Source organism: Chrysochloris asiatica, unplaced genomic scaffold, assembly GCF_000296735.1.
Source record: "Chrysochloris asiatica unplaced genomic scaffold, ChrAsi1.0 scaffold00026, whole genome shotgun sequence".
Taxonomy (NCBI): Eukaryota; Metazoa; Chordata; class Mammalia; order Afrosoricida; family Chrysochloridae; genus Chrysochloris; species Chrysochloris asiatica.
In genome coordinates this window covers 11700186-11724493 of record NW_006408544.1, presented here as the reverse complement: position 1 = coordinate 11724493, position 24308 = coordinate 11700186, and the positions used below count along the sequence as shown (strand labels likewise).

The 24308-nt window shown below is 42.6% G+C and overlaps 2 protein-coding genes across 2 annotated transcripts in view; both read left to right on the top strand.

The window, feature by feature from the left end:
* AGBL4 (ATP/GTP binding protein-like 4) overlaps positions 1-24308 on the top strand; it is a 2461121-nt gene that overhangs the window by 1994030 nt on the left and 442783 nt on the right. The window lies entirely within an intron of this gene.
* Positions 1-24308, top strand: part of BEND5 (BEN domain containing 5) — a 69510-nt gene that overhangs the window by 41842 nt on the left and 3360 nt on the right. Inside the window, exons 4-5 of the mRNA XM_006839742.1 lie at positions 5293-5441; positions 11543-11756. Coding sequence (XP_006839805.1) covers positions 5293-5441; positions 11543-11756 — 363 coding nt within the window. The remainder of the gene's footprint in view (positions 1-5292; positions 5442-11542; positions 11757-24308) is intronic.

Sequence of the window (24308 nt, the reverse complement as noted above, 5' to 3'; positions counted from 1 at the left end):
TGCCACCAGGGACCCTATAGAAGGGACCACTGGGGAGTACAAAGGTAAAACAAATAAAAGAACCAGCATTTGTACCATCTTTTCTGATACTAAATCCAAGGCTTGATCATAAAATTACAACTATTTGTAATGCAATATAATAGCATTTCCCATGTTAAATTCTGAACTTCTCCAGTATCACAGTGGAGACGGTACAGTGTTTAAGCCTTCAGTTGATAATAAAAACATCAGCAGTTCAAACCCACCAACTGCTCCGTGGGAGAAAGATGTGGTAGTCTGCTTCTGTAAAGATGTACAGCTTTGGAAACTATTGGGGCAGTCTACCAGCCTCTGGGGTCATTATGAGTCAGAATTAACTTGAGTGAGGCCATTGGGTTGAGTTGGGTTTTTCTCCAGAATTGGAAGATGCCTTATTTGTCTCTGGGTCCCCAGTGCCTCTTACAGGGCCTAGATCGTGGTATTCAGTCAGAGATTATATGATGAAAGGTTCTTGAATGATTGAATGAAAAGCAAGTACTACTTTTTGTATTATTATTTAAAGCTTCCTTTACCAGCTGGGAGGTTTCTCTCAGTGCAAAGTACTTTTTCCTCAAAATAAACCTGAAGTATGTGTCAGTACCAGAATGCAAGTGGATCAAAAGACCTTTATTTTTTTTATTCTGCTTTTTCCATAAAGTGAAAAAAGTTCCTTTGTTACCTAAAATATCTGCGCCAGATCGTACAACGCTGTCTCTTAGCGCAAGTACTTATTATTGTGGCTAATTTGGTCACATGTGTTTGAGGCAGAACAATGCCTCAGAAATTTTTAAAAGCAAAACAGCAATCTGAAGCGTTTGTTGTAATGAGATGTAAATTGCCAACATCAGTAGTGAAGCAGACTAGAATTTGCAATGAAGTGTGTTTTTTCCCCCTCTTAAATTAAAGCCACTAGAGCCCTCCCTCCCCTCTCCAAGGAAACCACATGGTTTTTTGTTCCTTTTCTTCTTGATTCTATCATGCTAAACATTGTGCTTTATTGATTGAGCCACTCCTTCATTCATCTGTCGTTTTCTGAGTCTCTATTTTACCATGCCTGCCATGGTGCTCAGTTCTCTGCGAGGCATTATTAGCATGCAAGGTGGCTGCTGATAATCCCCATTTTTTAGATAGGAGAGACAATTAAGGCCCAGAGAGGTTAGGTGACTTGTCTAACTAAGGTCCTAAAACTAGGATTCACACCCAGGTCTGCTGAAGACCCTTTTCCAAGGTGCTCCTTTGGCTGAACCGCTGTTCTTGCTGAAGCTGAGACTGGTACCATGTGTGTGGAAGGAGGCTGTCACAGAAAGCAGGGCCCCCAGTACCCAGCAGCCACGCTCAGGTTGTTACACAGGGCTGACCAAGTGTGTCAGGAAGTCATATTCCTTGAGCCAGAAGATACCAGTATAGTAACCAGTCATTTGATAAGACTCCAGCAGTCTCTCAGAAGACAGTGGAGGAGGATGTGTGCGTTGTAGAGTACCAAGGATCTGTGCTAACATTAAGGGCAAAGAACGCGAAGCAGGACCTCCACTCATGGAGCCGCCACTTGGGAATAGGCTAATTTAAGTGCAAGAGTGAGTCTAGTGCATGCATGTGGGAGGGGGAGGAGGGAAGGGATCCAGAGTTTACAGAGCACCCACTGGGCTAGATTCTGGATTAATCATGTTACATATGTGGTGAACACTTTTCATCTTCAGTTTTGCCAAGTTGCTGTTGTCATTCCTTCTTTCAGGTGAGGCAATCAGGCCTGAGAGGTTAAGTAATCATTCATGTGTAAATCATCTGTTTAGAATAGAATTTGAACCAGGCACTGTGTGTGTGCCAAATCCTGGACCTTACCTTAAAAAACACATGATCCCTGCCTACCTTCAGGGCTTACAGTCCAGTGGGGAAGACAGACATAAAACAAATGATTACATCTAATTATTATGGAAGAGTTGGGGGAGGGGACTAGGGAGGCCCCAAATGAGAGCAGAATTCTACTACTTGAGGTGGGGGTGGGATTTGAGAAAGACTTCATATGGCTTGCTGGAGATCTCAACTCACCAACACAGTAAGTGGCAAGCCCAGAATTTTAAACCCTGTTCTCTCTCTGATTTACAATCCCAAGCCAAAAAATGGAAAGATTATTTACCTCCATTTGACGGAATGTTGTTTTTGTTATGTGCAGTTGAGTTGGTTCCTACCCATAGTGACCTTGTTTAAGGTTTCTGAGGAACGGCTGATAAGCTTGAACCACTGCCCTTTTGACTCAAAGCAACTTTGCAGTCCAGCGCATTAATCCACCGCGCCACACCAGGACTCCTTTGAGGGGACAGGGAAACCTTTATGGAGGAGGTGGTATTTTAAATCGGGCCATGAATGACTGGTGGGGTTTGTATAGGTGGGCGTCCTTAGAGATAGAATGTTTGGGCAGAAGGAAAGACCCAAGCAAAGGCTAGGAGGAAGGAAAGAATGGCAGGTGTGTGGAGAGGATCAGGTAGTTTCATCTGATTGGAATGAAGTCATTCCAATCAGGGAAGGTGACCAGCAGGAGATGAAGCCACAGAGATGATTTGGCTGATGCGTCTTCTAAATGTCCTCTGTAGACACTGGAAGTTGAGTATTTAACTTCGGACATCTGGACTGTCCATTCTCCTGGATAAATGCTTCTGATTTCTACTTAACAGACTGATTTTGATATAGATATCATATAGAGTTTGAGAGAACAGCATCCAACTGCTACCTCCAGGTATCTGAGTCAGCAGCAGGGCTTTATTTCAGAATCTTTGCCCTATTCCATTCTTCTCTCCCTCTTACATTGAATTCATAAATTCATGGAGATTTTACCAAGAGCCTGCAATGTTCCACTCATTGTTCCAGGCTCTACAAATAGGAAGGGAGTGAAACATGGTCTTTGCCTTGAAGAGCTTCACAGTTTAATGTTGGAAACAGGCAGGACAGTGGATGATGACAAACATGATATACTAGAAGCTTTTGGAGTCCTGGTTTGATGCTGTAGAATAAACACTGGATTGATAACTGAAAGGTCTGTGTTTCAAACCCACCAGCCGCTCCTTGGAAACCCTATAGAGGATTGCTATGAATCAGAACCGACTCAATGGCACTTAACAACACCATTTATATTGCAGAGTAAAACCTCTTTGTGATTTGAGCAAGGCCTCAGACAGGATACACCTAAGGTGCATCCTGAAGTCTAATCAGAGGCTTGGCAGGTAAATGAGGTAGTGTTCAAGTCTGAGGGAATAACACATCCAAAGGCACAGAAGACTGAGACCTGAGTTGGGTCTGACTAGAGCACAGGTGCATAGCAGAGAGCACACTGTGAGCCGTGGAAGTCGAGAGGAGTCTGGTTGTCCTGAGCGTTACGGAAGTTAGGAAGTAGGACTTAATTTTGAGGCTGATGGGGAGCTTAAGCAAAGAAGAGCACTGTCTCTTGAAAGATCCCTTTAGCAGCCATTCTGGAGATGGTTGGGAAGGCATCTGACTGTGAAGTCATAACTGGATGAAAAATGAGGCTTCAGAGCAGGGGCTTGGTACTGGCAAAGATGACCTGTGAGCCACTTGCTGCAGGTGCTTTCCCCTCTCCTCCTTTCTCCTGTCCTGATTGAAGAAGAGACTTCAGGCCCAATAGGCAAACAGAAGTAATAATCTTCAGATCCAAGAAAAAAATCAAAGGTTCCACTTGAATTTGTTTGCATTTCAGAAATTCAACCTGAGATCCCATACAGAGAGAGGAAAGACTTGGTGCATCTGCTTTTAAAGCTCCAGAATTGTTCATCCATGTTTGTCATGCGTTCATTCATTTAGCAAATAAGTGTTCAGCCAGTTCAGAGATTTTGGAAAGTACTCAGTGTCAGGTCTGGGAACAAAGAACAGACTAAAACCTAGTCCTAGCCCTTTAATATGCTGTGTGCTATGAGGATATACCATCAAAATGATTATGATGCTGTCCACAATGCACTCTCCAGTGATCCCACAATTAAAACAGCAAAACCAGCAATGAGACCTGAGACCTTCCTGCTAGGCCTGGCCATACTCTTTCAGTTACACTGTTCTCCGCAGTCATCTTGCATTCAGCCTTGTGCAAAGTGCAAACTTAAATCTTTGAAGACTTCAGAGCGTCTGGTTTGCAGATGGCAGCTTCCAGCAACTCAGGATTGATATTCTGGGAAGCTCTGTCATGATGAATGTTCCCTGCCACCAGCCAGAGTCTGAAATGTAGCAATTGACCGTAGAATTGCTGTCTGATTGTTGCACTGGACTGTAGTCTATAGAGCTGTGTACCCAGTTGGCCACATGGTTAGGATGGGGACCTAGCATAGACCATATATTCATCAGTTGCTAAAGTTACACAGCTCTACCCATACACACAGCACTGGGGAGCTGCTGGGGCAGTAACTAGGTTTCGCATAACTCCTCACATGTTTGAATTGGGAGAATTTCCAACATGCTAAACTCTCGATTGGCCTTTGGAGTTGCTCCTCCCTCAAAAGTTAATCAAATCATTCAGCCTTATTTACCCATTTCATCCTTTTTTTCTCTACCCTTTGGTAATCAAGACACAATAGGTGATTTTTTAATAGTAGTCCATCATTTTAAAAGCTAATGGAAGGGGAAAAAAAGATCCTATCTAGCTATTTAAAGTGCATGTAATTTTTGTTGATTGCATTAAAATAAAAATCAGGGTAGCTGCTGGATCAGGCAATCAGGGCCTTGCTTAATCTGTATTGTATTTTAATTTCTTGGTTGAAATGCTCCTGCCTGGATACTAGGTGGATAGTTGTGGGGGAGGGGAGGCCACTGCTCTTGCACCCTCCCTTCTTCCTCTGTCTCCGTGGCACTGTAGGCGACAGAGATGGAGTTTTTGGAAAGTACACAATTTGCATATTCTAGTAATTCCCACCTCTTCTCCTTCCACCCCGTCTTAACAGAACTTCTCTCCTGTACAGGAAGTTGAGTCCCCCGCATTTCCATTTCAACAGTGACACCATAAGAGAGAGTGCTTCTCATTCATGCTTAATTAGAGTCGAGTTCTTTCTTGTCTTCCAATTTTCCACTCTTTCCCCTGGTGACGTTCATACCTCATATCATTTTCAAGTCTGGGTTTAAGTGTAGTCCAATGAACAAAAATAAGCCAGCATTTAAAAATATTTTTTTTTTTTTTTTTTTTGGTGCCTCTGTGTGCTGATAGATGCGTAGTTTAAAAAAAAAAAAAAAATGCATTTTATTTTCCTTGGAGTTCTAGACAGATCTCTTTTCTTAACTGCCTAGGTCCCGCCATTGACTTGGAAAAAGTCAAGTCAGAATGTCTCGAGCCCGAGCCGGAGTTACGGAGCCCTTTCAGTGAGGAAGCAAATACGTCGTCCTATTACCCCGCTCCTGCGCCTGTCATGGACAAGTATATCCTAGACAATGGCAAGGTAGTGTTTTCAGCTCAATATCGATTCCCTGCAAGTGTTTGTTAGTCAGACTCAAGGTGGAGAGTTTGGTGGCAGCTTTGACTGGTTGGCCTCCTCACCTAGCCCAGCTTGACTCTTTCAGGAATCCATGTGTTAAGTAGCTAGTGTAGCTTTGTTTGGACTTTTTCTTATTCTCATTCTTCTTCCATTAAAATGAAAATGGAGGTAAATAAAAGCAACTATAAAAAATGAAATCGCATTTTAAATAGCTCATGAGTGAGAAAGGTTTTTTTGTTTGTTTGTTTGTTTGTTTTTGAAAGCCATAGGTAGGTTGATGAAACTTGTCCTTAACCCCTATGAAATCAGATGCATACAATGTATAACGTGAACTGGAAATAGAATATCTGATTTACAGATAACAATTCAGTCTACATTCGTTCTTCATTTACCAAGTAGCTGAGCCCTGTACTAGATACCAGGGATTCAGCAGTGAAGGAGACATGCTTCCTGTCCCTTGTCACTCTCAACTGTGTATTCAGCCCTAGAATCACATACAATTCCTCCAAGGTTTACGGTAGGCCTTTGGGAAATAATCATGAAAGAAAATGTAAGTGCTATTAGGAATTATTGATGATGGTGGCAGTGTTTGTGTGCCATGGAGTTGGTTCCAACCCATAGTGACTCTGTAGTTGTTTCTGAGGCTATACATCTTTATGGGAGCAGAAAGCCTCATCTTTCTCCAATGGAGAGCCTGGTAGATTCGAACTACTGAACTTGAGAGGAACAGCTCAGCTCGTAATCTACTATGCTACCAGAACTCTCTAGGAACCTACTGATAGAAGAATGCAAAGTAATGAAATAACCTTTGGAAGTCTTAAGGCTCCACGGTGCCATAGTGGCAAAAGGAGGGCAGAAAACTGTTGTGACATGATCTTGGAAGATGTATGTGTATTGGAGCCCTTTGCTCGGCACTGGTGAAATCAACCTCTCGTTTTACCTTCTTTGCCACTATGGCAGTGGACATACACTACAGACCTCACCTCTCACTTCCCCCAAAAGAGTCATCGGTGTCAGCCCATTTTTCTTATCTTATGCTCTGAAAGGCCTCTGTTTATCTAGGATGCCTAGAAGAAAAAGAGCAGGGCTTTGTTATTTGAATTTGTTCAGATATATCCCTGCAAGTGACCAGCTTGAGCCAAGCAAATATTGTCAAGCTGGGGAAATGAAACCTCTAGATATGCTGCCATTCCCTGCGTCTCCCCCTGAGCACTGCCTCCTCTGCAGAGGCAGGACTGACGGACCAGACCACATGCCCATTCTGTCTTACCTTACTCTAGCCAACAGCCTTCACAAGTCTGCTTTGCAAGGGAAAGGGGCTATGACAGTAGAAGTAGGCAGCCTGCAGCCTAAGTTCGAGGCATAGGTAGGTCTGTCTTGGTATTTCCCTCCTCAGGACTCAGTGTCCCTATCCGCAAAAGGTGGATGGGACTGATGGTCTCCATAAACCTTTTGTGACTCTGAGACTCTGTATCTAAGTTTGATATACCTCCCTTATTTGAAGGTTAAATAAAAGGGGGGACTTGCTGTCTGTTGGTTTCTTCCTATTAGTCCTGATCGCACTGGGGACTGGAGATTTTTTCTTTGTTTCTAATAGGAATCTCTCTCTTGCTTTGAAAGCTGATGAGCACTATCTGAGCTTCATGGGTCCTCCCGCTTCTCCCAGAAAATGTGTCTTTTAAACCTTGTTAACTTTTTCACTCATCAGTTGAACAACAAATCTTATCAATGAGAATATCAAAAACTTCATGAGTTTATGCCAACATTAAAACTACCCTGATTTTTGTTTGTGAGTAATTTACAGTTAGGCAGAGAGACTTATTAAGGGGAAGGAGAGGAAAGGGAGTCACTAGAAATGGCTGATGGCTCCCAAAGCAGCATGTCCCACATCTCAGAAATAGCTCTTGTTGTTCTGGTATAGTTTCTGACCCTCTTTTGTTCCTGCCTGCATGAACAGAAGGTTTCACATCTCTGCAAAGCCTGGAATACTAGAAAAGGATGCATTTCCTACTAGGAAGTGAGTATTAGCCTACAAACAGGACAAAAAGACATTTTTTGGATCAAGTTCCACTTGTCAGATGCTGTGTTTTAATGCTCTCCTTTGATATCTAAGGCTAACATTCTGGTCAAATCATCCACTGTTGTTTACTTGAATAGGGCTTACCATAAAAGTTTCTTTCTGATTTTGATAAAGAATATTTCTTTCACTTGTCTCAGATTTTTTTTTTTTTCAAAAACTCATTGAATCCTAAAACTGTGAAGACCATTAAAGATTTCTATTTGGGAGTCCCAGTGTGGTGCTGTGGGTTAACATGCTGGACTGCAAAGTCAGTTTGAATCTCAGAGTTGGTAGTTCAAACTGACTAGTCCATCCTCGGAAACCCTATACAGGGTTGCTATGGGTTGGAACTCACTTAACGGCACTTACCAACAGTTTATATATGGTAATCATAGGGTGAAATCCTGATATGGAGCTGTTGGGGAAGCGGTGGACTGCTAACCAAAAGACTCAAATCCATCAAGCTGCTCCTTGGAAACAGGCTGGTTATGAGTACAAATGGACTCTATGGCACTTAAAAACAATAACAATCATAGATACCACAATCATAATGAAACACACCTAGAATAGGGACTTGTCTGTAATTGTACAACTGGTTAGAGGCAGGGTAAGGACTGCACTTCAGATTGCAGTGTCTGTTCACAGTTCTACAGACATCTGGGCCCCTACCAGAAATGCCCCTTATACCCATGCCTGGTCTAACCCAGGGCCCTTTCCTTCTCTGCTATAGACTTGAGCTGGTACGCTCATGAATATCAGAAACTTTTCTTCTGTGAGGAACAGCAGCTTCTCAGAACTGAAAACCAATGCCCATCAATTTCTTACTGCTTTGTGTTCAGACTTGCTCCAGACAAAGCCAGAACTCTTGCCCACACACAGGTACTGTGAAGGGCTGAATCAGGTGTAAAGGCACTATGAGAGTTAGACATTAAAAGGAACCAAAATGAGCCCTAAAGTAATTAAGGAGCATTTTCTAGATTTGAACAAGGACTTAGAAGATTGGCAGGCTTAAGAAGACAGCGGAAGGCACTCACTCTTAGATAGGCAATGACATCAGTAGAGACATGGGTGAGGGCAGAAGGCAAAGGATGTAACAGCTACTGGTTGTATACTGTCCTGCTACCATTTTATTCATAGATCTCATTTAATTCTCACAACAGTTCGATGAGGTGCATGGTGGTCTGTCCATTTTACAGCTGAGGAAAGTAAAGCTCAGAGCGTAATGCAGCTTATGATGCATAACTAGTATGTTGAAGAGCAAGGATTCTCTCCAGACCTGGTAACTCCAGAGCCCATCCTTTTTGTTACAGTTCATTGGAAGTAGAAGGAAATGACAGAAAGAGTTAGAAGCTTCCGGGGAATAGCAGACATAGGAGGGAAGCCAAGATTAGCAGGCTGAATGGAGATTGGGTGCTACATGGTGTTTAAAGCCACACTGAGAAGATTGTATTTTAATGTAAAGGGAAGCAGGGAGCCATTCAAGATTCCAGAGGATTGACATCAACATCAGAGAGTTGAAAGGAGCTCTGAAAATTAATTTGGCAGTGTTTCTGGGACAGGTTAGGAGGAACAGAACTAGAGGCAAGGAGGCCTTTTTCCTGAATTCCCCTCTGTGACCCCCACTGTGACATGTGTAGGGGAAAATTCTGAAGGAAAAGTGTTTCAATCCCATCAGCCCCCCTGTGAAACAAGCATCTGCAAGGAAGTCCAGGAGACACATGTGCTTGGGAATCAGCCAGATTTGGATATGAATTTTGATTCCAAAGTTTGCTGACTGTGTGTCTTAGGAAAAGCAACTGAGTCTCTCTGAATTGCTGTGCTTATCTGTGGAATGAGAATAATAATTTCTACCTATTTTCATCTCCTAAAATCACTGTGGGGATTCAATAAAGCTGAATATACAATGCTGAGTGTACATTCTCTGACTAATTATAGGTGCAAGCTGTTAGTATCCCCTTTCCTTGTAGAGCATTGGCTAAAATAACGTTCATTTCTCTTGTAAGAAGGATAAATCAAAAGAGAAGCAAGGCCCAAGGTAGAAAAGTGCAGAGATCTTTGAAAAAATGTAGGTTGTCTTTCATCTTTAAGGTTTTCTCACTTTGAATTGAATCTCATTCAGAGTTCCTTGTTCCATGGCTCCCTCAATCTCAGGCCTGAAGTTTGGGGGTGGGAGGTGGGGATGTTTCAGAGAATCACCAGTGCAGATAAAGTGAGGTCCAACTCATCCCCATTGTGCCCCTTGTTGCATACAGAGAGCACACCTGCAGTTCAAACAGCAGAGAAAAGGCCAGACTTGACCTTGGGTCCGCATCGTCCAGCCAGATGCAGGCAGCACATTGCACTCCAGGGTTGCTTTTCTCTTCTGAGCTGTACAAACACATTGGCAGGACTGGGGTTTTGCAGCACCGATAAGTCCTGTGGATCTGGTGATCTGATGAGCAAAAGGAGGTGAAGGCAGGTGAAGTGGCATTCAGATCGTTTACTTACTGGCAGTTGCCCGTGGGCTGTGTGGCTAGTCCGCTTTCTTTTTGATGTTTGCAAAGCTTTAGTAATTGGCAAAAAAGTGTTTGTTAACTGACCTGGCTGCCCATCAGCATCTGCCCACCTTCCTTCTCAAGCCAAGATTCAGCAGAAAGATCACTTTGAGACAATCTTGCTAATCTGCCATTAGTTTGGGTGTGTGCAGTCCATCACACCAGGACCTTTCTTGAAATGAATTTCCTCTCATGAGATGCTGTCAACCGGCAGGTCATCCTGAAGACAGGGACCTTTGCTGAAGCCCTTTCATCTTCCCTAGAAAGTTTAGCTCATTAGCTGCCTCCCTTCTGCCCCATAGAGACCATTTCCATCCTACAGAGATTAAACAGAAACACAACATAAATGACAATGTCAAAGTCAAAACTCATTTTTTTTTTAATGATTAGTGTTAGTAATTGGTTTGTGAGTTGTTCAAAGAATCAGAAAGGAAAACATATTTTAAAGTCTTTGGCTCATTGCTAGGTCATTCTTGGGCTTTTGGATATCTCAACTGTATACTGAAGCATTCTGATTAGTACCTTTCTCGGGAGCATCATTTTGTGTTGTGTTCTGGTGCCATCACAGTCAGATCAGGTACACTGTGACCATGTTTAGTTTTCTGAGTCACACAGGTATTCAGAGCCAAAAGGAACTTATAAATGAAATCCAGCTTTCCCAGTTCTGAAGTTCTGTGATGGAAAGAGCTTGTACAACTACACTCCAGTGGGTGGTGGGGTCTGGTCAGCCACACTTCCCATTCCAGCTGACAGTGCTTTGCAGTTACCTAGAGAGCTTTTCCCAGTGTGGATGTCCATTCCACACCCAGACCAAGGAAATCAGAGGCTCTGGGAGAGGGGCCTTGGCATTAGAGATGCTTAAAGCTCTCCAGGGGATATCAGTGTGCAGTTAAGACTGAGCCCCGCTGGGCTCAGAGGATGTGTGTTCCAGAATGTTCACATTAAGGGGAAACAGGCCGTTCTTTCTAAAGTGTAACAGAGAACAGAGGTAGGCATGTGTGTTCCTAAGACCTGAACAGGCTCTGAGCAGCCTTGTAATAGAATGAGTACAAATTGGAGAGCCACCTCTACCACTTAATAATTGAGTGACTTTCACCAAGTCACTCTGCCTTTCTGAATGTACTTTAGTATCTTCCTTTTGGGGTGGCTGTGAGTTTTCCTGATAACAAAAAGCTCTGGATTAAGGACTAATGCATAACAGTCATATGAAAGCTATCATGAGGAGAGTAATGTTGTTGTTGTTGTTAAGTGCCGTCGATTTGGTTCTGACTCATAGTGACCCTGTATAGGAGTTCCAAGGTGTAACTGATGATTTTGAACCACCGACCTTGCAGTCCAGTGCTTATCCTACAGCGCCACACTATAGCACGCATCAGTTACAGTTGTGTAACAATGTTTTTTAAAGGGCAAGAGAAGCTTCCAACTGCCCTCCTGTCAGACTAAACAGGTGTTGCTATTCTTATCCCTTTCAGGTCCATCTGGGAAGCGGGATCTGGGTTGATGAGGAGAAATGGCACCAGCTACAAGTAACCCAAGGAGATTCCAAGTACACGAAGAACCTGGCAGTCATGATTTGGGGAACAGATGTTCTGAAGAACAGAAGCGTCACAGGAGTTGCCACAAAAAAAAAGAAGGATGCAGTCCCTAAGCCACCCCTCTCCCCTCACAAACTAAGCATTGTCAGAGGTAGGTCACTGCAGTAAAAACACAGTGGCTGAGACACTGTCCTTTACTGTGCCAAGAATGCACTAGATGCAATTCAGTTACGCAGATCTCACTGAAGTCAAACCCTGGGCTGGACACTCAGCAACACAGCGGACAGATCTGGACCCTGTTCCAGAACAGTACACATTTAACAGGGAAAATGAGCTATGGAACTAGCATGAGAGAGGGATGGATGACGTCTTCAGGGAGCTCTCAGGAAGGGAAGTTTACCCTTCATGGGAAATTGGGGAAGGAGTCACTGGATTGGGCCTTGAAAGGTTCATCAGACGTGTAGACATAGGTGTGTGAGAGGAAGTACTTCAGGAGGTAGAAACAGCTGGAGCAAAGGCTCGGACACGGCGAACAGAGTGGAGGTTGGGGCTAGGGGATGCCCCCTAGTCGATTCTAGCATCATTTCCGCAAAAGTCAGTGAGGTGAAGACCAACTGATATTCACTGGACTCTGTCAGCTTCCTTTCTGGTATACGTGGTGGATAGGGAGACAGGCAATGAGACAATGAGACGGGCTTCCCTAAAGATGTGGCTATATCCCGAACTTTTTGATTTGCCTGCCTTTCCTCCTTCCTCTCTTTCTTCTTCCTTAACGCCCTCCCTTTTGCCTACCTACCCGCTATTCTTTCACTAAGCTCCACTGGCTACTGAGGACACAAAGGATGCACAGTCCTTATCTTCTGGAAACTCAGTTTCATGAGGAAGTTGAGCACAAGAAAAACTAGTTACTGTATATAGTTGCTGTTGTTGGGTGCCATCAAGTTAATTCTGACTTACAGTGACCCTGTGTGACAGACCTGCAGGTGCCTTTTTGTGTTTTGTTTTGCTTTATGGAAGCCGACTACTGGGCCTTTCTCCTGTGGGCCTGATGAGTGGATTCAAACTGCCAACCTTTTCATTAGTAGCCAAATGCTTAATCATTGCACCACCTGGCCTTCTTAGTTACTGTATAAATAATACTAGAGAGAACACAGTAATTGCTCATTTTTTGCACAGTTATTGTGTTTCAGATTCTATTTGAAACACTTTTACATATATGAATTCACTGAATCCTTATAGTAGTCCTACTCTTGGTTACTATTATAATCCCTATTTTACAGATAAGGAAACTGAGGCACAGGGCAGTTAAGTAATTTTCCCCAGGCCATATTGCTAGTAGGGGTCGAGCCAGGAGTCCAAGCAGGTGAACTGGCTTCAGAACCTGTGTTCTAATTGCTAGTCTCAAAGCATCCAGCTCTGTGTTGAGGAAGACAATAAGACACCATCAATAAACATACAATTTTTTTTTTAAGTTTTTATTGTGAATTGAGTGAAAGTTTACAGGGCAGATCATCAATTTTACATTCAACAAATTGTATACTTTGTTGCATTACAATGATTATAATCCCCTCTTTGTACCATCAGTTAACAGTATTTCTCTCTATTCGTTTTAGCTCTTTTTTTTAAAAGACTCAGGCACATATAATAATTACACCACTAAAGGGCACATTCTGTAAGCCTGCCTCCTGGCCACCAGCTCTTAGTCCCTCTCTTTCCATGAATCTAGAGTCCTCAGTTGCTCCCTCTCTCCATGTCCCCATCTCTGCCTCCATCTCTGGTGTCACTGCTTCTCTGGATAGGGTCCCGAATTCCACTGTGCTCTTCTCCCTTGATGGTCCTAGAACCCTCTGTTTCTGGACTGTAAGATTAACTACACCCCCGTTTTTGTTACAAAACATCTACCTTTACAATTGTGACAGTCACAGCTAGTTATGATAACAATTACTCACTATTGAATCATAAGAATCTTATCCCCATCTCTTTTTATCAGACCCATCTAAACAAGGTGAAAACTATTCAGTAGGGTCTCTGTCTTCCCCCACACACTCTTAAACTAAACTCCCTCTTGAAACCGTGTAAGCCAGGCACTTCGTGCCTTTATTGCCCCCTCATTTTACGTAGCCAATGTCTTAAGTTGCCTGTCCCTATCTACCCTGTATGCAGAGGGGATAGCATTGATACTTGATATGAAGATTCCTTCACCCTCTGTTGGTATTTTAAGCTACTACCTCCATGAGTCCCGCTGTAGTGCTGTGGGCTAATGCATTAGACTTGCAATGTCATTTGAACTGCAAGGTCGGTGGTTCAAGCTCACCAGGTGCTCCTTGGAAACCCTATACAGGGTCACTATTGGTTGGAATCAATTTGACGACACTTAACAACAACAATAACAACCTCCATGAATATAGGTCAAGCTCATCAAATTGTAGTAATTTACCCTTGTTTCCTTTATCAGAAAGTGTTTTTATCTTCCTCTAGTTGAGTTCTGATGATAAAGCCATGGACTAGGTCAAATGGGCACTGTCTGCAAGTTTGGGCATTCTTGTGCATCCACCCCTCACTTTGTGTCAGCTGGATGCTTCACTTTCAATTCGACCCTCTGTGGCTATGACCTTGTCCATGGGCTTAGGTGTCCCCAGGTCTCAACACACTTTGGAGCAACCAGTCCTTCTTCTCTCTCTCATCTCCAGGTCAACAGGAGTCTATGGATTGTGGTTGAACTCAGCCCATTTCTTCATTGCTGCCTTCTCCCTCTTCCAATCACCAGTAGACCAGTGTGGTCACCAGCAAGCTTACATGCCTGCTCATGTGTTCCCTTTGAGTTTTAGTCTTAGACGGGCGTTTGTCATGAAGGGACTTGCTTACTTGCCTTGATGGCTTCCCGGCTAACAACTTGCTTATTCTTGTAGTAGCCAGTTGTACTGCCATTTTTGTTTTGGGTTTTTCCTGATGATATTTCTTTGAAGATGTAACTTCTGTCACTCTAGCTGTTCCAGGCTGGTCTGCTTGTCCTTTCCAGTGGGAATATCCCACCTCAGAAGATTCTGGATAGGGCTCAGGATTCCACCTAAGGTCCTATACTCTGCAAAGGCTCCGTAAGAGGCCTGTTTCACTGGGCAAGTTCTAGAACCCCTTTTAGGTAATTCAGTCAGTTACAGGCTGAAGATGGGCTCACAAGCTTTCTGTAATCGTGTTTCGCAACATTCCTTACTATCCCACCCAAGTGTCTATTTTACATTATTAGGAAAAGGAAACTAATATTCATAAGACAGTCAGGCATCTTAGTATTATTTCCCTTCCTCAGACTATGCCTCGATCCCTGTATCACAGAGCCCTGTCGTTCCAAGTTTGAGCATACATCCTCCCCACCCTACCCCCAACAGTAATCAACAAAGGGTTTTTTCCCCTTTTATTATGGGTATCTTTTCTTAAGCTCTTGCAATAATGCTCTTATGCAGTAATGGTCCTTTTGTGACTGACAAATTTTACTCGGCATAATTCCATCAAGGTTCATCCATGTTATGTGGTGGCTTATAGCTTCCTTGTTATTCTTCAAGGTAGCATAATATTCCATTATGTGTATATACAAAGTGTGTTTATCCATTCCTCCATTGATAGGCACTTAGTCTGTCTCCATCTTTTTGCTATTGTGAATAGTGCTGCTATGAACATCGGTGTGTATATATCTACTCGTGTTATGGCTCGTCTTTCTTGTAGATATATACCAAGTAAGTGAATTGCTGTATCATATGATATATTTTATTTTCTGAGGAAATGCCATACTGTTTTCCAGAGTGGTTGGACCATTTTGCATTCCCACCAGCAATGTAGGAGGGTCCCAGTCTCTCCACATCCTCACCAGCATTTATTATCCTCTGTATTTTTGAACTTCACTGTTGTTGCTGGTGTGAGATGATAGCTCATTGTGTTTTGATTTGCATCTGTCTAATGGCTAATGATCATGAACATTTCTTCATAATGTTTGTTGGCTGCCTGAATGTCTTACTTGGTAAAGTGTCTGTTCATGTCCTGTCCCCATTTTTTAATTGGGTTACTTGTGTTTTCTTGTAGAGGTGTTGTAATTTCCTATTGTTGTTGTTAGGTGCCATCGAGTTAGTGCCAGCTCATAGTGACCTTATTCACAGCAGAACGAAACACTGCCCAATCCTGGGCCAACCTCACTATTGTTGCCACACTTGAGCCCCTTGATGCTGCCACTTGGCCAGTCCATCTCGCTGGGGGACTTCCTTTTTTTCTCTGACCCTCCACCTTACCAAACATGATATTCTTCTCCAGCAACTGGTCCCTCCTGACAATATATCTGAAGTATCAGAGACGAAATTTGGCCATCTTGGCCTTCAAGGAGCACTCTGCTGCACTTCTTCCAACACAGATCTATTGGTTCTATGGGCACTTTAAATATTCTCCTCCAACACCATAACTCAAAAGGGTCAATTCTTCTGTGGTCTTCCTTATTTACTGTCCAACTTTCACATGCATATGAGGTTATTGAAAATACCATGGCTTGGGTCAGGCGCCCCTTAGTCCTCAAGCTGACATCTTTGCTTCTCAACACTTTAAAAAGGTCTTGTGCAGCAGATTTGCCTAATGCAATACATCATTTGATTTCTTGACTGCTTCTTCCGTGAGTGTTGATAGTTGATCCAAGAAGAATGAAGTCCTTGACAACTTTAATATTTTCTCCATTGATAAGAATGTTGTTTATTGGTCCAGTGGTGAGAATTTTTGTTTTCTTTACATTCAGATGCAATCCATACTGAAGGCTGTGCTTTTTGATCAGATTTTAGGATTTAGTCCCTTGTCTGATATGTCATTGCAACAAATATATATATATATTTTTTCCATTCTGTGGGCTCCATTTTTACTCTTTTGGTAAAATCCTTTGATGCAATAAGTTTCTAATTTTTAGAATGTCCCAGTCATGTCTTTTGTCTTCTTTTGTTTATGTGATTTTCACAATGTTTGGTAGTCTGTGTGCCCTGGATTAGAACCCTTAAGTTTGTACCTATTTTTTCATTGATAACCTTTATAATGCTGGGATTCACATTTAGGTCTTTAATCCATGCTGAGTTTGTTTTTATATATGGTGTGAGGTAAAGGTCTTATGTCAGTCTTATAAATTTTGTAATAAGGGAGTGAGAGGCCTCCAACTTTGTTCTTCTTCTTAAACTTTGCTTATCCCGGGTCTCCTTCCTTTCCATATAACTTTTGTAATTGTTTTTTCCATCTCTCTAAAGAATGTCGTTGGAATCTAGATTGGGATTGCAATATATGTGTAGATTGCTTTGGGTAATATTGACATTTTCATTATGAAGTTTTCCTGTCCAGGAGCATGGTATATTCTTTCATTTTTGTAAATCTCTTTTGGTTTCTTGTAGTAGTGTTGTGTAGTTTTCTTTATGTAGATCCTTTTTTTCCTCTGGTTACATTTATTCCTAAATATTTCATCCTATGGATGGCTATTGTAAATGGTGTTGTTTTCCTAATTTCCTTTTCAGTGTTGTCATTTTTAGTGTGGGGGAATCCAACTGATTTTTGTATGTTGATCTTGTACCCTGCCACTTGCTGAGTCTTCCAATGAGTTCCAGTAGTTTTTTTTGCTGAATCTTTGGGGTTTTCTATATATAGGTCTTATCATCTGCAAATAAGAGTTTTACTTCTTCATTGCCAATTTGGATGCCTTTACTTTTCCTTTCTTGCCTTATAGCTCTGGCTACAACTTCCAAAAAAATATTGAACAGGAGTGGTGATAAAGGGCATCCTTGTCTGATACCTGTTCACAAGGGGAAGGCTTGAGTTTCTCTCCATTGAGAGTAGTGTTAGCTGTTGGTTTTGTATATATGTTCTTAATTTATGTTGAAGAATTTCCCTTCAGTTCCTACTTTGTTGAGTGTTTTTATCTGGAATGGATGTTGAATTTTGTCAAATGCCTTTTCTGCCTCAATTGATACGATCATGTGTTGTTGTTGTTGTTGTTTTTCCTTTTTCTTATTTATATGGTGGATTACATTGATTACTTTTCTAATGTTGAATCATCCTTGCATCCTTGGTATGAATCCTACTTGGTCATGATGTATTATTTTTTTGATGTGCTATTGAATTTGTGTTGGCTAGGATTTTGTTGAGAATTGTTGTATCTATGTTCATGAGGGATATTGGTCTATAATTTTCTTTCTTTGTGATATCCTTCCCTGGTTATGCTTGCTTCATAGAATGTATTAGGGTGTTTTACATCCTGCTCAATATTCTGGAATAATTTGAGTAGAATTGGTGACAGCTCTTCCCTGAATGTTTGGTAAAACTCACCAGGGAAGCCATCTTGATCTGGACTTTTTTGGGTTGGGAGTGTTTTGATGACCTGGGCAATTCTTCCTTTGTTATAGGTCTGTTCAAGTTTTCTGCTTCACTGTGTATAAGTTTAGGTAGGTTGTGCTTTTCTAAAAATGTATCCATCTCTTCTAGGTTTTCAAATTTATTTGAGTACAACTCTTCATAATATTCATTTATTATCCTTTTTTATTTCTATTGGTTTTATTGTGACATCACCCATGTGGTTTCTTATGCATGTTATTTGTGTCTTCTACCATTTTTCTTTGGTTAGGATTGCCAATGTTTTGTTGATTTTATTAATTCTTTCAAAGAATCAGCATCTTGTCCCTTCGATTCTTTCTATAGTTTTTCTGGTTTCTCCCTCATCTATTTCTGCTCTAATCTTTATTATATCCTTTCTTCTATTAGGTTTACTTTGCTTGTTTGTTTGTAGTTGTTGGAGATATTGTATTATTGTGTTGATTATGGTTCTTTCTTGTTTTTGGATGTGTGCATTTATTTCAATAAGCTGTCCTCTCAGTACTGCTTTTGCCATGTCCCAAAGATTATGGTATGTTGTGTTTTCATTCTTATTTGTTTCTAGGAACTTTGTGAATTCACGTTTTATTTCTTCTACCCAGTTGCTTTTTAGCAGTGTGTTATTCAGTTTCCATGTATTTGACTTTATTTCCTTGGTGTTCCTATTGTTGATTTCTAATTTGATAGCATTGTGGTCTGAGAAGACGCTTTGTAGTATTTTGATGTTTGTAAATTTATGGAGCTTGTTTTGTGGCCTAACATATGGTCTGTTCTGGAGAATGTTCCATGTGCACTGGAAAAGAATGTGTATTGTGCTGTTGTTGGGTTAAGCACTCTGTACACAGCTAATAGGACCAGTTGGCTGATTGTGTCGTTTAGTTCCTCTGTGTCTTTGTTGAGTTTCTTTCTGATTGTTGCCATATCCAAGGGTTGAAGAAGCCCTTTGTGGCTGAGGAGTCCAAGTGGAGTGAGGAAAGAATGGGGTCAGAGAGGTGGACATAAGCCAATGGTATAAGGCTGTGCAGGTCCCTGTAAGCAGCTTGGATTTACTCTACTTGTAGCAGAAAGACAATGGAGACCTGAGGTCATGTAGTGACCAAGTGGGAGATGAGTTAGGAGACTGCTACCGTAGTCTTGTTGTTGTTAAGTGGCTTTGAGTCAGTTACAGCTTGTAGCAATCCTAATTAGAATTTCTAAGGAGCAGAAGATAAGTTTGAATTGCTGACCTTGTGTTCCAGTGCTTAACCTACAGTACCATACCAGAACAGTAGTCTTAGGGAGGGATAATGGTGCCATGGACTCAGGGTATAGCAGTGACATTGGAGGAAATGGCCAGATTCAGGGTGCATTTTGGAGACTGAGATGACAGATAATAAAGAGATTAAGTGGCCAGTCTGAGGTCACCATTACAAAGTTTCAGTGCCTACATTGAAACCCACCAGTCTGCGGCTCGTTCCATTGCAACAGCCTCAGCTGGCTGGTGATTGATTTATTTAGGCAGCCCCTTATTTCTAGATAATCAGAGATAACCTTCAATCTGGTTGCTGTCTGAAATGGTGAAGCCTGATTCAGGATATTGCCCTAAGAAAGAGGCCTTCCTGGGGATGCAGCCCTGACTGACCTTTGCAGTGACTGACCTTTCATTCTCTACACTTGTTGAAATGTGACTCAGAAGGTCCCAGGTACCTTCAGATAACTGGCTGCCCTGACCACCATCACACTGTGGGCTAAAATCATCTGCTTACTGTCTGCCTCATACCCTAATATGAGTTCTCAGGACCCAGGACACCACATCTGATTTAGCTCCTTGTCTTCATTACCTAGCACAGTGCCTGACACATAATGCACACAAAACCAAACCAAACCCAACTGCCATCGCACCGATTCCGACTCATAGCAATGCTATGTGCTTCCCAAGATTGTAAACGTTTACTGGAGCAGATAGCCTTGTTTTCTTCTGTGGAGTAATGGGTGGGCTTCAACTGCCTACTTTATGGTTAGCAGCCCAATGCTTAGTTCACAGAACCATCTGGGTATTTTCATAGCAGCTCAGTAAACCTTTACCACTAACCCAGTAACAACCAGTTCATGGAACCCATTATTAAAGGTTGTTGTTGTTAAGTACCGTGGAGTCCGCTCTGACTCATAGTGAGCCTACACAAGGTTTCCGAGGCTGTAAATCTTTACAGGAGCAGAACGCCTTATCTTTCTCCCACGGAACCTCTGGTAGTTTCGAACTGCTGACCTTGAGGTTGGCAGCCTGACTCGTAACCACTATGCTACTAGAGCTCTTCATAATGGGACCCCTGGGTTGAACAAATGAAGCACTGAGATCTGCAGTCCTGGGTCCCCTGACTGATGCTTGTTGTGAGTTCTTGTAAATCACTTTCCCTCCATGTCTCAGTTGCTCTATCTGATGCTTACCCTCTTAAGATAGTGAGGGCTGCCTAGGATTGTTGCTAGGAAGGGCTTTGTAATTGTCATGTTTGAGGCATGAATGGAAGTTGCCATTATTTGTTAAAAAGTGAACTGTCACTATTGAGCTGACATGACCTTATCAAATTGCATTATTGAAGTTCACTGTTTTTAGCTTTCAGGGTCCTCTTCTATCCTCTCCTGAGGCAGTGTAATGAATGGAAAGCAGAGGTTGGAACCAGGTGTCAAAAGTTCTGGATTTGAGCCTTTATTTTTGGGTCTAGCTTGAGCTTACTCAGTTCATATCGTATTTATTTTTTGTTTCTCCAAGCCTAGTACCAGCAATAAGTAGATGCTTGGTATCTGCATCTGTAAAGCCATGATTATAGTCCTTGTCCTGGCTACTCAGTGACCAAGTAGGCATTTGAACTTTTGTTGAAAACTCCATTCAGACAGTCCTGTACGCAGCTGATTTGGTCCCTAGTGCAATGACACAGAGAGTACACCTCAGCTGTGTGGTAAACACCACCTCCTGGGACTTAGCAACACCTGCCAAGTCCTCTGAGTTTCCTTTGCTGATCCACTTTCCCATTTCCGGACCCTTCCTCAACCTTCTCTCTTTTCACAGCACATCTGTCTCTCAAAACACACCCTTTTCACAGAAAAGGTGCTCCCAAACTTCTAACTGCCATACCTCATTGTATCCCACCACTCTTCTGCATTATGTCACAAGTGTTTCTATCTCTTATTGGGGCTATGCTTCTCTCCCTCTGAACCCTGGATCCCAGCCTGCCACTGCTGCCTTCCCAGGAGCCATTAGGTAGACTTTGCTCACCCATTTTTTAACAAACAAACAAAGCATTCCCTAGGTGTCACTTCCATCACCCAACTTCTGCCATGTCTCTCTCTTTCTTTTCACATCCAGGTTTCATAAAAGAATTGTCTACACCCACTGCCAACAGTTCCTCACCTTCTGTTCACTTTGAATGCTCCTGCCATCTGGCTTCCATCCCGAGCCCTCGACTCAATCTCTTCTGCCAGCATCCCAATGACTTTCTCTTTACGAAATCCAGGCCTCATTTTTCACCTCCTCACCAACACTGTTTGACATGACCACTTCTCCCTCTCTGAGAGCCCACCCTACAATCTCAGGTCTTCTTCCTACTTCTCTAGCTTCTCAGTCTCTTTGTGGTCTCCTCTTCCTGTGTCCTCTCCTTTCTGCAGTCCTCGGCTCTACTCACTCTACAAAGCTTCCTGTTACCATCAGTGGGCTTGTTGCCCGGGCTTGAAATGCACTTATCTTCCTGGCTGATGCCTGGTGATTTCTCTTGTTGTCCCCCCCCCCACCCCAATACCTCAGCTCTCACCACACTTTCCATTTCCCACCAGGCTTGTACCATAGTGGCTTCTTCCAGTTCTCCTGTGGTTGTACCACAGCAATGCCCTCCTGATCTGCATGCCGACCTCCTCCTTGTCTTTCAGAGAGGCCGTTCCCAACCTCGCCATGACTCTTTCATATCACCCGACCTAAAAAGCATTTCTTATGTATTTGTTCATTCACTTGATAGTTATCTTTCTCCTCCACCTCATCCCCATTAGAATGTAAGCGTCATTTTCATCTTTTCAAGGCTTGTTGATAAGTACTGTGGAGTCAGTTCCGACTCATAGCGACCCTATGTAGGGTTTCTGAGGCTGTAAATCTTTATGGGAGCAGAACGCCTCATCTTTGTCCTGTGGAACTACTGGTAGTTTCAAACTGCTGACCTTGTGGTTGGCAGCCCAACTCGTAACCACTATGCTACCAGAGCTCCTTTCTTCAAGGCTAGCAGCATAGGGTAAATGTTCAATTATTTTTTGTTGAATCAATGAATGATAATTTCCTAATCTGTATTTTACCTCATTTCACACTTCTGACTTCCTAATCCTCATGTCACACTCTTCATCTCCTCATGGATATCCACCTGACTGTCCATACTGACCCACAGACTACTGTCTAGTCCTTGCCGCGATGAATGACATCTCTGTTTACAGCCCAGCCAGAGATCCAGGCCTCATCCTTGACTCCTTCTCAGTTCTGTCTCTCTCTGTACTACCCCAAATGCCTCTGAAGCTCTGTTCTCCATGCTCACTGCCACTCTCCTAATGCATGCTGTTGCTGTTTCTCCCCTGAACTATTCTAGGAGCTCCCAGAGTGATCTCCTTCTCTCTTTCTTCATTATGTGGCTAGAGTGCTCTTTCAGAAACCACATATGATCCCTTTACCACTAACCCAGTTACTACCAGTTCACAGCACCCATTATTAAAGGTTAAGCTTCTTAACATGTCATAAACGCACCTTCATAATCTGGCCCCTGGCTGTGTTGCCAGCTTTATTTTTCAGCAGTCATCCCCTTGAACGCTCTGAATAAGCCTTGTTCCATGTCACCTTGAGACACTTGCAAATACGATTCCGGGTGTCTGGAACACAGGCCACACTACCCACTCACACCTACTCAGGCCTGTGCCATTTTGTCCTGCTCACTGCTGCTCATCATCAGATCTGCTTCTGAGAGAAAGCCTTCCTTCAGGAAGCCTCCCCTGATCTTTCAGGGTGGGTGGCTGCTTCTGTCTGCTGTATATCTCCAGGGTACCCTGAGCCTACCTCTTCTCTCTAATTACTGAGTCTTGCCTTCCTAGAAGCTTCATCTAGCAGCCCCCACCTGTAAGCCTTTATAGGCTCAAGTAAGTGAACGAGAAAGAAATTCACTTGCTTCAAAGCCATACGACCATTTAGAGACCGAGCCAAGCTGAATTGGGGTCTCCAGAAGTTTCTTGTCTTATTGAACTACATAGTTGGTGGGCTTTTTGGTTTTGTTTTTAACTACAGCCAAGCAGGTTTGAAGTCTTATCTCCCATCCCACAGTGTGTCTACTTGCCATTTTTAGCCTAATTATTTGAGCTATTCCAGATTGCATATGACTGGTTCTTTTTCCTGCAAGCTGTCGGCTGGATCGAGTTTGTTTATGTTTATTTTGCATGATTTTATCACATTTAGTCACATTTGCTGTACAGAAATGGCAAAAGCCTTTACACTCACAGGGTTGGTGAGGATTTTCTCTTCTCTTTGATTTTAAAATCACTTCCTCACCAGCAATTTTGCAGAGGATAGCAGAGGGAGGGATAGGAGCATACTGATGCTGCTTTAGAAAGATAAAAGCAGAAAGGCTGAGCATCTCGCTTAATGGCAGGCTCTGGAATGACAGTTAAAGCTTATTAAGGTCGGTTGGCCATTTGCAGAGTATCTGAGTTTTCTAAATGAGCCACAGCATTGAGTTCTGGTTAATTTTTATAACTTTTTTAATAGGACACATTAGCACTGTTATAAACCTTGTTAATTAAGCAGTAATCTCAAATGCTCCCTCGCAGAGGGAGACATTCCCGGCAACGGCAGGTGATTAATATCTAGAGTCTAACAAAAGCCTTTTAATCAACTAGAGGGGCCCATTTGGCGCTGTTACCCCCAGGAAAAGAGAGTGATTGAGATTCCTTGGGATACCTCTGAAAACTCTTCCTCCGTTTGCACCTTTCTCTTTCTACATCTTCTCTAAGGGCCAAAGCACACATTTGGCCTCCTTCCCATTCTTTTCCTCATTCCCCACCTTTATGACATTGCAAGGAACTGGAGACATTGAGCTGGAAGCATCTCCTTAGATTATGAAGTTAGAATCGGGTTTTAATAGATAGGTTGGGATACACAGAGGGGCCAACTCTGAGATGTCGGCTTTCAGCTAGATTTGATGACCTGGTCCTCAAAACAGGTTTTGTTGTGTTTTGTTTTCACAGGCTATCTCCATTAATTGGCTCATGCTCCAATAAACAATAAAGTCTTTATGTCTATTTTCTCCTGATCCTGGGCTGGAAGGGACCACCCAAGTTTCCC